Source organism: Manduca sexta, chromosome 16 (genome assembly GCF_014839805.1).
Source record: "Manduca sexta isolate Smith_Timp_Sample1 chromosome 16, JHU_Msex_v1.0, whole genome shotgun sequence".
In the NCBI taxonomy this organism is placed as follows: domain Eukaryota; kingdom Metazoa; phylum Arthropoda; class Insecta; order Lepidoptera; family Sphingidae; genus Manduca; species Manduca sexta.
Genome location: NC_051130.1, coordinates 247,282 through 261,549, shown reverse-complemented (window position 1 = coordinate 261,549; position 14,268 = coordinate 247,282). Strand labels below are relative to the sequence as shown.

At 39.2% G+C, this 14,268-nt stretch overlaps 2 protein-coding genes and 1 pseudogene across 2 annotated transcripts; 1 reads left to right on the top strand and 2 right to left on the bottom strand.

Moving 5' to 3' along the window:
* Positions 1–1,909: 1,909 nt before the first annotated feature.
* On the top strand, positions 1,910–3,625 carry LOC115447232 (annotated as a pseudogene).
* A 3,385-nt stretch (positions 3,626–7,010) lies between these two features.
* On the bottom strand, positions 7,011–8,730 carry LOC115447230 (pupal cuticle protein 36a-like). The gene is made up of 4 exons (XM_037439241.1): positions 8,511–8,730; positions 7,557–7,975; positions 7,345–7,475; positions 7,011–7,263 (listed from the first exon to the last, which is right to left on the bottom strand). Exons 1-4 carry the CDS (start codon positions 8,694–8,696, stop codon positions 7,064–7,066), a joined length of 936 nt encoding a protein of 311 aa, XP_037295138.1. The 5' UTR covers positions 8,697–8,730; the 3' UTR covers positions 7,011–7,063.
* A 2,246-nt stretch (positions 8,731–10,976) lies between these two features.
* LOC115447229 (cuticle protein 2-like) lies at positions 10,977–12,604 on the bottom strand. The gene is made up of 4 exons (XM_037439242.1): positions 12,494–12,604; positions 11,597–12,015; positions 11,383–11,513; positions 10,977–11,298 (listed from the first exon to the last, which is right to left on the bottom strand). Exons 1-4 carry the CDS (start codon positions 12,500–12,502, stop codon positions 11,033–11,035), a joined length of 825 nt encoding a protein of 274 aa, XP_037295139.1. The 5' UTR covers positions 12,503–12,604; the 3' UTR covers positions 10,977–11,032.
* Positions 12,605–14,268: the final 1,664 nt, after the last annotated feature.

Below are 14,268 nucleotides of genomic sequence, written 5' to 3'. Positions count from 1 at the left end.
ATTCACGAGAGACCAAAGTTAAAACAGAAATTGCAATGAAAACCAACATTAGCATGACTTGCGGTATTTATTTTTTTGTGTTTCGACCTTCAACCTGGATCCCGATTTGTTTTACCTGTTGCCCGATTTCAAACAAATAGGACCTGATAGCACACTAATCAGAATGCTCATGGCTACAGACAGAATATGATCCAGAAGGCTCATGGCCACAGACGAATATGATCAGAATGCTCATGACTACAGACAGAATATGATCAGAATGCTCATGGTTACAGACAGAATATGACCAGAATGGTCATTGCTACAGGCACAGAATATGATCAAAATGGTCACGGCTGCAGATAGAATATTATCAAAAGGCTCACGGCCACGAACAGATCAGATTAAATAAAATAAACAGCTACGCACGTTCGCATTGTCAGCCTGAAGTGTTGCGCCACTAATTTGACTTCACATGACTCCAGTCATTCCTGTCTCCAATGATTTAGTTTCTAAGAAAACACCCTCTCCAGTGAGCCAAGCAGCAGGCATAACGAAGTTTTTGTTATGAATGTCGTTAATCGTACTAATGTGCAGACATCAATTCCATATGCATTCCCAACATATTTACTTCAACAGACGTAGACGTTGCCATGGTAACTAAAAATCTGAGAATCTGGTAATTTTAATTTTGGCATTCAATGATTCATCACAGATTTATTCCGATAGTTCTCTTCACATTCGAATTCAATGTAACTTCAAATTATCATTTGTATAATCCCACTTCTGAATGTAAAACACTTTTTACAGTAAACATTATATTAGCAAAATAATTACAGAATACAATTTTAGACATTCTTTTGACAACGTCCAGCCAGAGAGAATAATAATAGAATAGTCGCCGCGTGACATATCTTCTCTTCTGCCAGCCTGCCCGCGCAGCCGAATACTTCCGGAAACGCCCGATGTCATCGGCTAGGATAGCGGCGCGTAACATAATATTAAAGTAAGTTTTTGACAAGGCACCACGTTGTTAGCATAACAAAATTTAGAAAGTTAATTTTCCATAGATGCAGTACATTTTTAGGCACTCTATAAGAAAAGAACTAAAGTTTTTTTTCTTCTAAACCTTTTTTATCTTCATAATTACGATTCCAAGCCTTGTGTTTTATTACGATTTGACTTATCTGCATAAAATAGTTTTGAGTAGAGCTAATAGTTTGACTGTAATTCGATGTATTTAAGAACCTCCGTCGACTGTTCAGTTAGTGCGTTGATTATAATATTATATGCTGTCTACAGTCAAATAAATTATCAAAACAAAAATGTTGTCTTTTAAAAAAAACTTTTTAAATTTTCATAGATCTAGCATTGCTTCTGAATTCAATACTGCTTTACGGAAGAAGCGGTGTAGAACGTCAATAAAAATTTAAACGGATAAAGTCACGGATAAAGGTTAGAAAGAAATACTCGCGTGAGCAATACAAGTTATTATGCATGTGTCTATTTAACCGATTAAATAAATATGCATATAAAAAGATATAATATTTTTAACTCTTTATATTCGAGATTTCAATGACTAAAGTACTTTGTTTTTCGAAAAAGAGATTAAACTAAATGCATTGCAATTAAACCAAAAATAGTACACGCACATCTTCTTAAAACAGCTTTGATCTGAATCAGAAAGTAAAAATTTATTTAAATGTTTTAAGGCTCATAAAAATAGATCGTATCTAATATTAAAATCAATCAGAACTCATCTTAACCACACCCGCAGCCGGAACGCCAATCAAACGAGTGCATCAACCTATCCATCTTAATCAGCCGAGGTCCATCTCGCGCACATGTTGCATGATGCAACCCTCCGCGCGCCTGCGCAGTACACATGCTGCGCCACAAACTGGATCACTCGCTGCACTGCTATAAATATTGTACTCATTACTCCACCTTATCAGTCATCCACCGAGCAGCACTTCGGTAGCTTCACTAGTACTTCCTCATCACCACACACACAACATTATGAAATTGGTAAGATAAATAAATAGCGATCTCCTTTGGATTACCTTTGTATTCATTTCAGCTTTTAGCTCATTCACTCGGCGTACTTCGGTTCTTCGAAAATGTACTGTTTCCGCGTGGAAAACAATGCTGATAATTTCTTCTTCTTTTATGATTACGAGTATATCAATAAACTTTTGTCATAATTTTTGATTCATCGTATGCTAGGGTGTAAAGTTTTGACCTTAGCGTCATTTATTAAAATGTTGCGTTTAGCATTGTATTTGGTATCGTAATGATAAATAATAAAAAAAAATATTTCATGAATCAAGTTGAGATGTATAGCAATTTCGCTTTGTCATAGCTCCTATATTGATCTCGATAATTGTGCATGAAGTAATAGTGTGCAAGAAATATGATGATTGCCTTTTAATAACTTTAAAATTCTATAAGTTTTATTTAATTAAGAAGGTCTCCAACTGGTTTCATTAATTCTTGATTTTCAAATAATATATATAATTGAATTTTTTCCTTAACATAAATTAAAATAGAACAATGATTTTACCCACAGTTTATCTTACTTGCCGCGGTGGCTATGTGCAATGCCGCTAAATTGGACAAGACTTACCTCCCGCCGCACGCACAGAGCTCAGGAGGCTCAGGGGCATCCTGCAGGCGCCTGTAGTAGGCGCCAGGCAAGGACTGAACCCCTTTGGAGCCTACCCCTTTGGCCCAGCCGGTAACGGCGCTCCCGCCTACAGTCAAAGCGCTTACGAAGTCGCCAGCCGCGCCGAGCGCCCCCGAGCTGCTAGAGAGAGGAACACTGCTATCCTCCGCCAGGACAACTCCAATGACGGCGAGCGGTACTCGTACGCTTATGAGACCGAGAATGGCATCTACGCTCAAGAGAACGGAGTGGCCACCAACGGAGTGGAGGCTCAGGGCGGGTTCGCGTACACCGGAGATGATGGACAACTCTACTCTATCAAGTATTTTTTTTTGTTTTCAACAATTATTTGTGCAGAGCTAATATCTGTATTATCTCTGCACAAACTTTATATTCTACTAACTTACCTAATACTATCGTATTTAATTAATTTATTTATTACTTCCAGATACACCGCCGATCAAAACGGTTTCGTGCCGCAGGGCGACCACCTCCCAACCCCCCTCCCCCCGTCCCTGAAGAGATCCTTAGAGCCCTGGAGCAAAACGCGCGCGACGAGGCCGCTGGTGTCTACGATGATGGTGAGGATTAGTTATTTTTGTGAGATAGTTAAAATACGGCCTAAAATCTGTAATTTCACTATACGTATGCTGTTTCTCAGGGTCCTACTCCGATGCTAAGTACGGAAACGTGAACGCGAGGAACAACGGCTACGCTTACCCTGCCGGCAGCGGCTTCTCTGCAGCCGACGCTCAAGACTCAGTGTCAGTGAACGCCGCGCCCCGCGCCCCCGCTCGCTACTCCGCCCCCGCCGCCGCCCAGACCCAAGCCTCCTTCGGCGTGCAGAAGGCGTACCTCCCGCCCTTCGCTAGCCAGAGGGCAGCCGGCAGACAGAGCTACAACCCTAGGACAGGCTACCGCTACTAAGTTACTAATAAATTATGTTGTTGACTTCAAAATAAAATATTTATAAGAAACTAATGCGAAATTTAATCATTTTTGTATGTATAAAAGAGACCTTCTACCGCTCCTTTCTGTCTTTAAAAGTTGGTGACTTCTCCACGACTTCCTTGGCATTATTAATATTTGTGAGCCACGGTGACCATTCACCTTAATGAATTTAACGTTGTGAGATAGGCAGGTTGACATAACAAGACCACAATATAGCGTCGATTATATTAAAGCTATCGGAAAAGTTGTTCATAAAATAGTAGCTTTTATTTTCATTAAAAACATTGGAATCCTTATGCTATTATTTATATAACGCGTGTTGCTAGTTTTGATTTCAAAATATTATGCGGCAACTTTACTAAAAGACGAAGATTCGAAATAATACTCGGACCGGATTTTTTTAAATGGGTCTCTGATCATTTGCAGCCGTCGCATCATCCCATGTGTTACAGCCACTGCCATATCGTCAATCGAAGTGTAACATTTAATGCCACTGAGATTTTTAATTTATATTTTAATACAATATTACACAGACGAAACCCACAGAATTTTAGGCTGGCACAAGGACTTACTAAAAACGTTTTAGTCCATTGAAAAGTTACATTTGGGGTTGCGTTTTTTAGAGGACGCAATTTTATTTTTTAGAAGTGTAGGGGGGTCAGTGTAAAGCTAAAACCAAGTTTGTGGGGTCGCCACCCTTGTCCCGGCCGCCATCTTGGGTTGAAATGGTTTTACGATGTATCTCTTAAACTATTTATCTGACAAAAAAATTATATACATTTTTGTTGCAAATTAAATTCTCTACAACTTTGGTCTAGTAACTTTTGTCGTAGAACTATAAATAAAAAAGTTATAAGCAAAAATGTTAAGCAATTGCTTCATCTGTCCCAAAGCGATTCAGGATCCAAGTAATTCGCGTACAAGCCGACAACCGCGGGTTTGTGTTGTACGTATTATGAACCTTATAAACACACGTTCTGATGACGTTGCAATGGACATTGCTTAACATTGAATTTCTTAACATTTTCGCTTATAACTTTTTATTTATAGTTCTACGACAAAAGTTACTAGACCAAAGTTGCAGAGAATTTAATTTGCAACAAAAATGTATATAATTTTTTGTCAGATAAATAGTTTAAGAGATACATCGTAAAACCATTTCAACCCAAGATGGCGGCCGTGGGACAAGGGTGGCGACCCCACAAACTTGGTTTTAGCTTTACACTGACCCCCCCTACACTTCTAAAAAATAAAATTGCGTCCTCTAAAAAACGCAAGGTAAGGCCTAAAAAATGTAACATTTCAATGGACTATTTAGCGCTAAACACATTTAAAACATCATGCTGTCACTGTCATCCATCAGGTCATGACAAAAACAGCACTATGATTAAAGTGTATTTTATATTAATCATATTTAATGGGTACATCATATGTAATGTGGAACATAACCCGTTCAGATGACGAGCATGAGACGCACGTTGTTAAAACACGTTAGCATGTGAACACCTGATAGCCTAGTCGGGTGTAAAACGGACTCCCGAGAGGAATATCCGCAGGTTCCAAACCCAAGGGAACACATTTTTGATTTTTCTAAAGTGATGTGTGTATTCTTTGTGAATTATCGCTTGCTTTAACTGTGAAAGAAAACGTCGTGAGGAAACCTGCATACCTGGAAAGTTCTCTAAAGGAATTTTGAGGATTGTGAGTAGTATACTAATCTGCACTAGGCCAGCCTGGTGGACTAAGGCCTAATCTCAATAATAAAGGATGCCCGAGCCCAGTATAGGGATAGTATATAATACAAGGCTAATATATGATATATATTATATTAGTATGTAACTATTATTAGTATGTAAACACCCCGTTCAGATGAAACGCGTTAGATGCGCGTGTTTGTAACGAGCGTTTACAACTACATGCATTTTGTTCAGGCTGTTTACATGCTAACGTGCGCTTACATGTGAAATGTGTGTAGCTGGGAACACGCATTAAACGCTTGTTAACTGAACGAGATATTTCCACATTTAATTAACGGCGGTTTATATTCTTTTAATATGTGGTGCCAAAATTATATGAGTTTTTATATATTCTGTGTAATAGCTCGGTAATTTTAATTAAATAATAAAAAGATCTTTCACTAGATTAATAATACATGTAATTTCTTTTTTTGTATTTTACTCTAGATCTTCTTACTTATTAATTAATTTTAAAATTACTGTATCTTTTAAGTTTAGGCAGAATTTATTCTGCGCCTGTCTTATAATAAAACGAGCAACGGCTCGCGGCTTCGTTCGCGTCACAGCTCGTCCATGTTTCAAAAGTCGCTAAAACGCCACGACGCGACGCCGGCTCGTTCTATTTAAATAAGTCGGATTAAAAAAACGTAATTTTTTTCACTTAATTGCAAATTACTGGAATAAAAAGCAGTTACAGCAAATGTAGTAGTATGTGTTAATCAAAGGCATGGTCCATATTTGTGCCAAATGTCATTCAGAATTGAGCGGTTATTGAGATTACTTCTAACAAACGTTAAAACATTTTCATAAATATTTATAAATATTATAAGTAAGAAATAAGATGCCATGCCTAGTCAGTCTGCCCTATATTGAGCGGTCGACTCCGAAAGGTGTAATATGTGTGCGTACATCTTTGGTATTGATATAGATGATGATTATGGGACCTAGTTATAATATTATGCTCTTAATGCTACATGTTATAATATTAAAACTAGAAGCATTTCAAAGATATTTTTAAATAAATGGTAAATAATGTAATGGTTAATGTTTACATCATTGACCGTACTTGTTTTTAAGAGAGTTGTTAGTGCCTTTGTTTGAGAGTGGTACAATTTTCGTAAAATGTGATTAAAATTTGATGATCTAATTATAATTAGTATATTTTTTTATTTGAAAAAAAATGGACGATCTCAGCAGCTGTTAAATATTGGTCTCTGGTGAAAGGTAGCACATAATTATATTTAAATATAAAAAAAAATCGAGTGTTTTTTTCAGTTAAAAACGAATATGGTAAGTTTGTAACCACCAAATAATTATTAACTACTGACCCACCAGATAAGATGTATTGGATTTACTACTCTAAATTTACTGAGTCAATTCTCTAATCCCATACACGGGTCCTAATAGTAATAACAGAACAAAATGTATCACTTATATGTTAACCTGTTCTAGTAAAATTTACCCACCAACACTTCCTACACTAGTCCTCAGAAGGCGGGACCGTAAGCTGTAATCTGCTTACCAAAATATATATGTATCCGATTAAATCTGCTAAATTATAAATCCTAAAATCTGTTCCTAAGCGTGTTTTGTCACTTCAGGAGTTCGTTACAGGAGATTTTAGCTTATGGTTTATTTGGCATTGTACATTTAAAATGTGTAAACTTAAACACAGCGCATAATTCGCGATAAATACTTTATTCCAAAATCAACAACATAACTTATTAATAACTTAATAGCGGTAGCCGGTCCTAGGGTTGTAGCTCTGTCTGCCGGCTGCCCTCTGGCTGGCGAGGGGCGGGAGGTACGCCTTCTGTACGCCGAAGGAGGCTTGGGTCTGGGCGGCGGCTGCAGAGAAGCCGCTGCCGGCAGGGTAAGCGTAGCCATTGGCCCTCGCGTCCACGTCTCCGTACTTGGCGGCGGAGTATGAGCCTGGAAAAAAACATTTAGTTACGTGTGATCACAGATTTCAGGCTGTATTTTAACTATCCCAAAAAAATAACTCAGCCTCACCATCGTCGTAGATGCCGGCGGCCTCGTCACGCGCGTTTTGCTCCAGCGCTCTGAGGATCTCTTCAGGGACAGGGGGAGGTGTTGGGAGGTGGTCGCCCTGCGGCACGAAACCGTTCTGGTCGGCGGTGTATCTAAAAGTAATCAATTAGTTAATGAATGCGCTACTACAGATACTGTTAACATTATCTAAGCAATTTATAATGTGTATTTACTTGATAGAGTAGAGTTGTCCATCATCTCCGGTGTACGCGAACCCGCCCTGAGCCTCGACTCCGTTGGTTGCCACTCCATTTTCTTCAGCGTAGATGCCATTCTCGGTCTCATAAGCGTATGAGTACCGCTCGCCGTCGTTGGAGTTGTCCTGGCGGAGGATAGCAGCGTTCCTCTCTAGAGCAGCTCGGGGGCGCTCGGCGCGGTTGGCGACTTCGTAAGCGCTTTGACTGTAGGCGGGAGCGCCGTTGCCGGCTGGGCCAAAGGGGTTGGTTCCGAAGGGGTTCAGTCCTTGCCTGGCGTCCGGTCCAGGCGCCTGCAGGATGCCCCCCGGGCCTCCTGAGCTCTGCGCGTGCGGCGGGAGGTAAGTCTTGTCTAGTTTAGCGGCATTACACACAGCCACCGCGGCGAGTAAGATGAACTATGAGTAAAAACACGTCCTATTTTTAAATATGACATAAATTTTAACGAAGATCTACAAGATAGATTTATATATTCTAACAAGACAAACAGGGACTAATTTTGAGCTCACGATTAATTCAATTTCATGTAATCAAGGCAAAAATATCAGCACCTTCTCCATTAAATAACAAATTTATACAATTTAAAAGTTAATTAAAGGTGATCTTCATATTCCTTACACAACATTTCTTCAAGCACGATTATCGAGATCAATATCACAGGCATGACAAAGCAAATATGGTATAGATCTTAACTTGGTGCATGAAATAATTCTTTAATTGTTAATCATTACGATACCAATGACAAAAAACGCTGCACTAAGTTAATTGATATAGTCATAAAAGAAAAAAAAAATTACATTAATTGCTTTCCACGCGTAGTAATTAACATTCCGAGTAACGCGACATAAGAACCGAAGTATCCCGAGTGAAAGAGCTTAAATCTGAAGTGGATCAAAAGGTAATCCAAAGGAGATCGGTGTTTATTTATCTTACCAATTTCATAATGTTGTTTGTGTGTGGTGATGAGGAAGTACTAGTGAAGCTACCGAAGTGCTGCTCGGTGGATGACTGATAAGGTGGAGTAATGAGTACAATATTTATAGCAGAGCTGCGAGTGATCCAGTTTGTGGCGCGGCATGTGTACTGCGCAGGAGCGCGGAGGGTTGCATCATGCAACATGTGCGCGAGATGGACCGCGGCCGATTGTGATGGATGAGTTGATGCACTCGTTTGATTGGCGTTCCGGCCGCGGGTGTGGCTAAGATGTGTTCTAATAATTGATTTTGATATTAGATACGATCTTTTGATGAGTAAAAATTTAATTGTATACTTTCTGAATCAGATCAAGGTTGTGTCATGAAGATATTATGTGTGAACTACTTTTGTTTTAATTGAAATACTTATCCAAATAGTATATCACGAAATAAATATTAAAATATATTAGAACTTATGATTACGAACACCAGATTGCTTCAACTATTTATATCGGTATTTGGTATACTCTACTGGCCTAGGAGTACGATATGGACATTTGCTATCTACATTATCATAAAAGGCAAGTATGGATATGTTCTGAACTTTGAGAGTTAATTTCATCTAAAGGACTTTACGATCGCACTGCCCCATCTGTTACTCTACGTGGATGTCTCTAATATTAGCTCATTAAATACTGGGATCAAACCTATACTAATAGTAAACGCATATATTATGCCTTATGATTGGTGAAATATTAAAGAACTTTATAGATTATTAAAAAAAAATGTTACTATAATCGTGTATAATAATAATAAAAAATGTGTAACACCTAATTGCACAATTTTATCAGGCGGATGTTACTAATCCAACTAAACAGACATAATATACTAGATAAGTACCTATTACGGTGTAGTTACACAGTGCATATAATATATATTTCAACCAACGAAGAAGAAGAAACCAAAAATTCAAAATCAAATATTACTACAAATTAAAACTTCGATATTGCATCCTTCAAGCATGTGCGGAAATTATTTAATAATATTGAAATGGTGTTCAAGGACCTCTGTAATAAGAACATTAACTGGAAATTATGAATGATTGCCTCAATGGCGTAATTTTATTGCGTGCGTGGTGTTATACCGCTAACGTCTCTGAGGTCTCGGGCTTGAATTCCGGGCCGAGCATAATAATATAGGGTTTTTCTTCTTAGTATTTGGTTAGTAAGCCGTGCGTTGTATATGGGTTAGGGACTCGGGCCGGCGGTCGCCCAAAATTCACCAATAAATTCGGGAGTTTAAAGCCGGGCTATAAGGTACGGTGACACCAACATAACCGTCCAGTCGCCCCCGCGAAGGCTGAATGGGAGTGGTAATGCATGTTTCCAGCGAAATCAAAAGAAAAAAAACATATAGATGACATGACATCCTCAGGCTTATTAATGTAGGGTAGGACACACTGAGAATTTTTATTCTGGAAATAACTTACATGTACGTACATCCCAAGCAAAAGCTAATATTCATAAAACATTCGAATAAAAAAACATGAAACAACAAAAAGATTCCTTTCTGAAATCATACAAACCAATACTATGCATAGATGTCTTGGAGTCTAGGGTGATAGTCGTGGTATTATGGAGGGAAGAAATGTACTTTATAATTTACTAGCTTTTGCTTGCGGCTTCGCATGCACGAAATTTGGCTTGACGTATTTAAAAAAATAGTTAGTGTCCTTTATCTTAGCTGCAATACTCTGTCCTTAATTTCATTGAATTTGATTCAATCGTTTCGCTTTAAAGTAACAGACGGGTCGACAGATTGAGATATTTTCACATTTATTATATTGATGTAAATTTGTCTATTATAGATCCGTCGGCTAAGCAATAACGCTAGACGTAATACAAACACGTTATTGTCGATAACTGTTGCAGCATCGTAGTCTTGGATAATGTCAAGTACAAGATCATTAACAAAATCGTGAAGTAGCCCAATATCTAAATCAAGGGTCTATTTGACCAATTTCAGAAATTAGATCATTGTCAACATTGGATATTTACATCTGGTTCAATAACCGAATCCGAGATCTGTGTGAGTTATTGTGAGAATCAGGATCAGATTTCTTTTAATGTCTTGGGTATCCAGGAATTCCAGTGTCTCGTAACATAATGCAAGTCGACTACTCACATTTTCATGCCGACTTCGTTTGTCGACTTCAGAATATTCTATGGGTGAGTCGTGGACAACAGAGGCCACTATCTACGACCTCGCGGTTTAAAGGGCTGTATACAGCTTACTTTTACATCACGACATTCATTTAAAGCCAATAAAAGCCCCCAGTAAATATTTTAGTCATCATAAAACAATATAATCAGGTGACTTCATTCGGGTAAACCATTAAACTTACTCCCATTTTTAATTATGCATCTCTGGTCCCTGGCAAAACTTTATATGTATGCTTATTGCCACTTAGAAAAAAAACTGCATATTCATGATAAATAGTTTATTCGGAAATTAATGAAATATCTTATTGGTAAATTATAATTAGTAGCGGTAGCCAGTTCTAGGGTTGTAGCTCTGTCTGCCAGTAACCCTCTGACTGGCGAGGGGCGGGAGGTACGCCTTCTGCACACCGAAGGAGGCCTGGGTCTGGGCGGCGGCGGGGGCGGAGTAGCGGGCGGGGGCGCGGGGCGCGGCGCTCACTGACACTGAGTCTTGAGCGTCGACTGGAGAGAAGCCGCTTCCGGCAGGGTAAGCGTACCCGTTGTTCCTCGCGTCCACGTCGCCGTACTTGGCGGCGGAGTAGGAGCCTGGAAATTGTATTTAATTAAATATTATATTATAACAGATTTTGCCATGTCCCTTAATTTGCCCTAAATAAGGTTCAGGCTTACCATCGTCGTAGATGCCGGCGGCCTCGTCACGGGCATTTTGTTCCAGAGCTCTGAGGATCTCTTCAGGGACGGGAGGAGGAGTGGGGAGGTGGTCGCCCTGGGGCACAAAACCGTTCTGGTCGGCGGTGTATCTGTAAATAATTCATTTGTGAGTTAATAATACTACCTTAGGCTAAGTTAAAAGATGATTATCTAAATATACTGATATATTTACTTGATAGAGTAGAGTTGTCCATCATCTCCGGTGTACGCGAACCCGCCCTGAGCCTCGACTCCATTGGTGGCCACTCCGTTCTCTTCAGCGTAGATGCCATTCTCGGTCTCATAAGCGTACGAGTACCGCTCGCCGTCGTTGGAGTTGTCCTGGCGGAGGATAGCAGCGTTCCTCTCTAGAGCAGCTCGGGGGCGCTCGGCGCGGCTGGCGATTTCATAAGCACTTTGGCTGTAGGCGGGAGCGACGTTACCGGCTGGGCCAAAGGGGTTGACTCCGAAGGGGTTCAGTCCTTGCCTGGCGTCCGCTATAGGCGCCTGCAGGATGCCCCCCGAGCCTCCTGAGCTCTGCGCGTGCGGCGGGAGGTAAGTCTTGTCCAGTTTAGCGGCATTGCACACAGCCACCGCGGCAAGCACAATGAACTGCGAAGACCAGGTTAGACATAAGCGGAGGATAAAGGGGTTTTTGATTTCTAACTAAAATCGAAATTAATGGGATGTAAAAATATGATTCTGCGGTATTTATAAATAGTAACGGTGATTTTTTTAAAAATGAACAGTATCATTGTTACTTTTGTTAAAAATCTTAATCAGAATATTGGCTGAAGCTAAGATAAAAAATAATGAAAGGCAAATGGAATGATGATTTTACAGCTCACATTGAATAAAAAAATAATCATTCTCCACAATTCCGTTCGAATTCTCTAAAGTATTGTTTCGGCTTATACGCAATTGTAAAGATTATCATCTGCACAATAACTTAATTGCTTTATCTATTTAAAAAATAATAATTGAGTAAATACTTAAAAGACAAATAATGCAAGATGTCACTGAAGAAAAAGCAATTTTAAAACTGGGTTTAATTTTAATGTGTTCAATGTAACCCATTACTTGCCCTTACCAATTTCATATTGTTTGTTTGACAATGAGGAGGTATGTACTAGTGAAGCTACCGAAGTGCTGCTCGGTGGATGACTGATAAGGTGGAGTAATGAGTACAATATTTATAGCAAAGCAGCGAGTGATCCAGTTAGTGGCGCGGCATATGTACTGCGCAGGCGCGCGGAGGGTTGCATCATGCAACATGTGCGCGAGATGGACCGCGGCTGATTGTGATGGATGGGTTGATGCACTCGTTTGATTGCTTGAATTTTTGCTTCGGGCGTGGCTTCGACATTGAAGATAAACGATTTTGGGATAAATAGAGCCTTCTTTTTATGACTTTGGTGTTGAGAGAGACGGTCCATGCAAGGATAAGCGTCATATAGTGGCAAGTTTAATTTTATTTTCTACAATATAAATGTGCCGGTTAAATTATTTCAGAAAACCAATGAAAAGCTACTACAATTCTGTTCCATAAAATCACTTATGTTGCCGGAAGCATAATAATGCAACTCATTCCCTCATACACACTTTTTGTTCACACCCAAGAGAAACTTTTTATAAGACTGAAATTTCTTAGAAATACCCCGAAACAATAACTTCACATATCACTATTTTTATTTTTTTTTAAATAAATGCAATTAAAAGTCTTTCCACAGCATGTTTTATTTCGCTTCCACAGCAATTTGGGAGCGATACATTTCAGCTTCGAAAACAATACACCATGCTTTTATGAATTACTTAAAAGGTGCACTAATAGCATATAACATATGAACACCATGTTCCGCGTCATCTTGGAACATGAGCTCTCAAATTACCAAACAATCTTACAGATTCAAACGCTCAAACTTTATAAATCCATCACTTTCATTTTTATAACTTGGTTCCCTCTGGCAGAACACATCAAATTTCAATAGCACTCAATAAGTTTCGATATGATTACATATAACCTTGCTCATCGCGTGACCTCACACCAGATCAGCTTCCGATACCCCGCAATTAACTAAAGGCCAACGGCTGCGGGCGCTGCGACGACTGCTTGTAATTAGATTGAGATTCGGTCTAGAATCTAGACAGTGTGTTCATTAAGCAATGCAGTCATAGTTTAATGGACTGTCCAGAGGTCTCGGCTTCACTCCTCGGGGCATAAACTGACTTTTTAATACTGGCTCTTAACCTTGAATGTAGGAAAAATGTTCCTAATATGTAAATTTTAAAATGATTTGTTTTAGTTTTTACGACTGGCTGCCTTAACGTTCACATTCATTCAACTTAGAGAAGATCCAATTCTGGACAAATGGAAATCGTCTTAGAAAACATATATACACGTAAAGTGTTGCTTCGTCTGGCTATTAATGCCACGATCGCCCGCCCTACAGCCGCCATACGTTGTCACTCAAGCAGGGAGGAACAGTTGTATTTACTCTATTGTGTTCCGGTTGGAAGTATGTTTCAGTCTGTAGACATATTTATTTAATTAATTATTAGGTCTACAATCAGTCATACATTGTTACATTGACTAAGAAATAAAAGAATTTGACAATTGAGTCTAAGTACATGATTGTTAAAAAGAAGATACAGCATTCACTGAAAATAGCTACTCACAAAAGATAAGTTAAGTTAGGTTAACAATAATATGATAATTACATTATCATCATCATCATCAACCACATAAAGTCCACTGCTGAACATAGACCTTCCCCAAAGATTTCCAGACGGACCTGTTGAAAGCGGCCTGCATCCAGCGTGAGACCCTTATCAAGTCGTCTGTCCATCTTGCACGCGGGTATCCAA

Excerpts from the sequence above, each read along its gene's own strand:
- LOC115447229 (XM_037439242.1), bottom strand. Across the intron at positions 11,514-11,596 it reads GGACAACTCTACTCTATCAA|ATACACCGCCGACCAGAACG; the intron begins GTAAATATATCA and ends AATTATTTACAG. Across the intron at positions 11,299-11,382 it reads CGCCGGCATCTACGACGATG|GCTCCTACTCCGCCGCCAAG; the intron begins GTAAGCCTGAAC and ends TACAATTTCCAG.
- LOC115447230 (XM_037439241.1), bottom strand. The coding sequence starts at position 8,696 with ATGTTGCATGATGCAACCCTCCGCGCTCCTGCGCAGTACACATGCCGC. Across the intron at positions 7,976-8,510 it reads CAAACAACATTATGAAATTG|TTCATCTTACTCGCCGCGGT; the intron begins GTAAGATAAATA and ends TTTTACTCATAG. Across the intron at positions 7,264-7,344 it reads CGCCGGCATCTACGACGATG|GCTCATACTCCGCCGCCAAG; the intron begins GTGAGGCTGAGT and ends GTTTTTTTCCAG.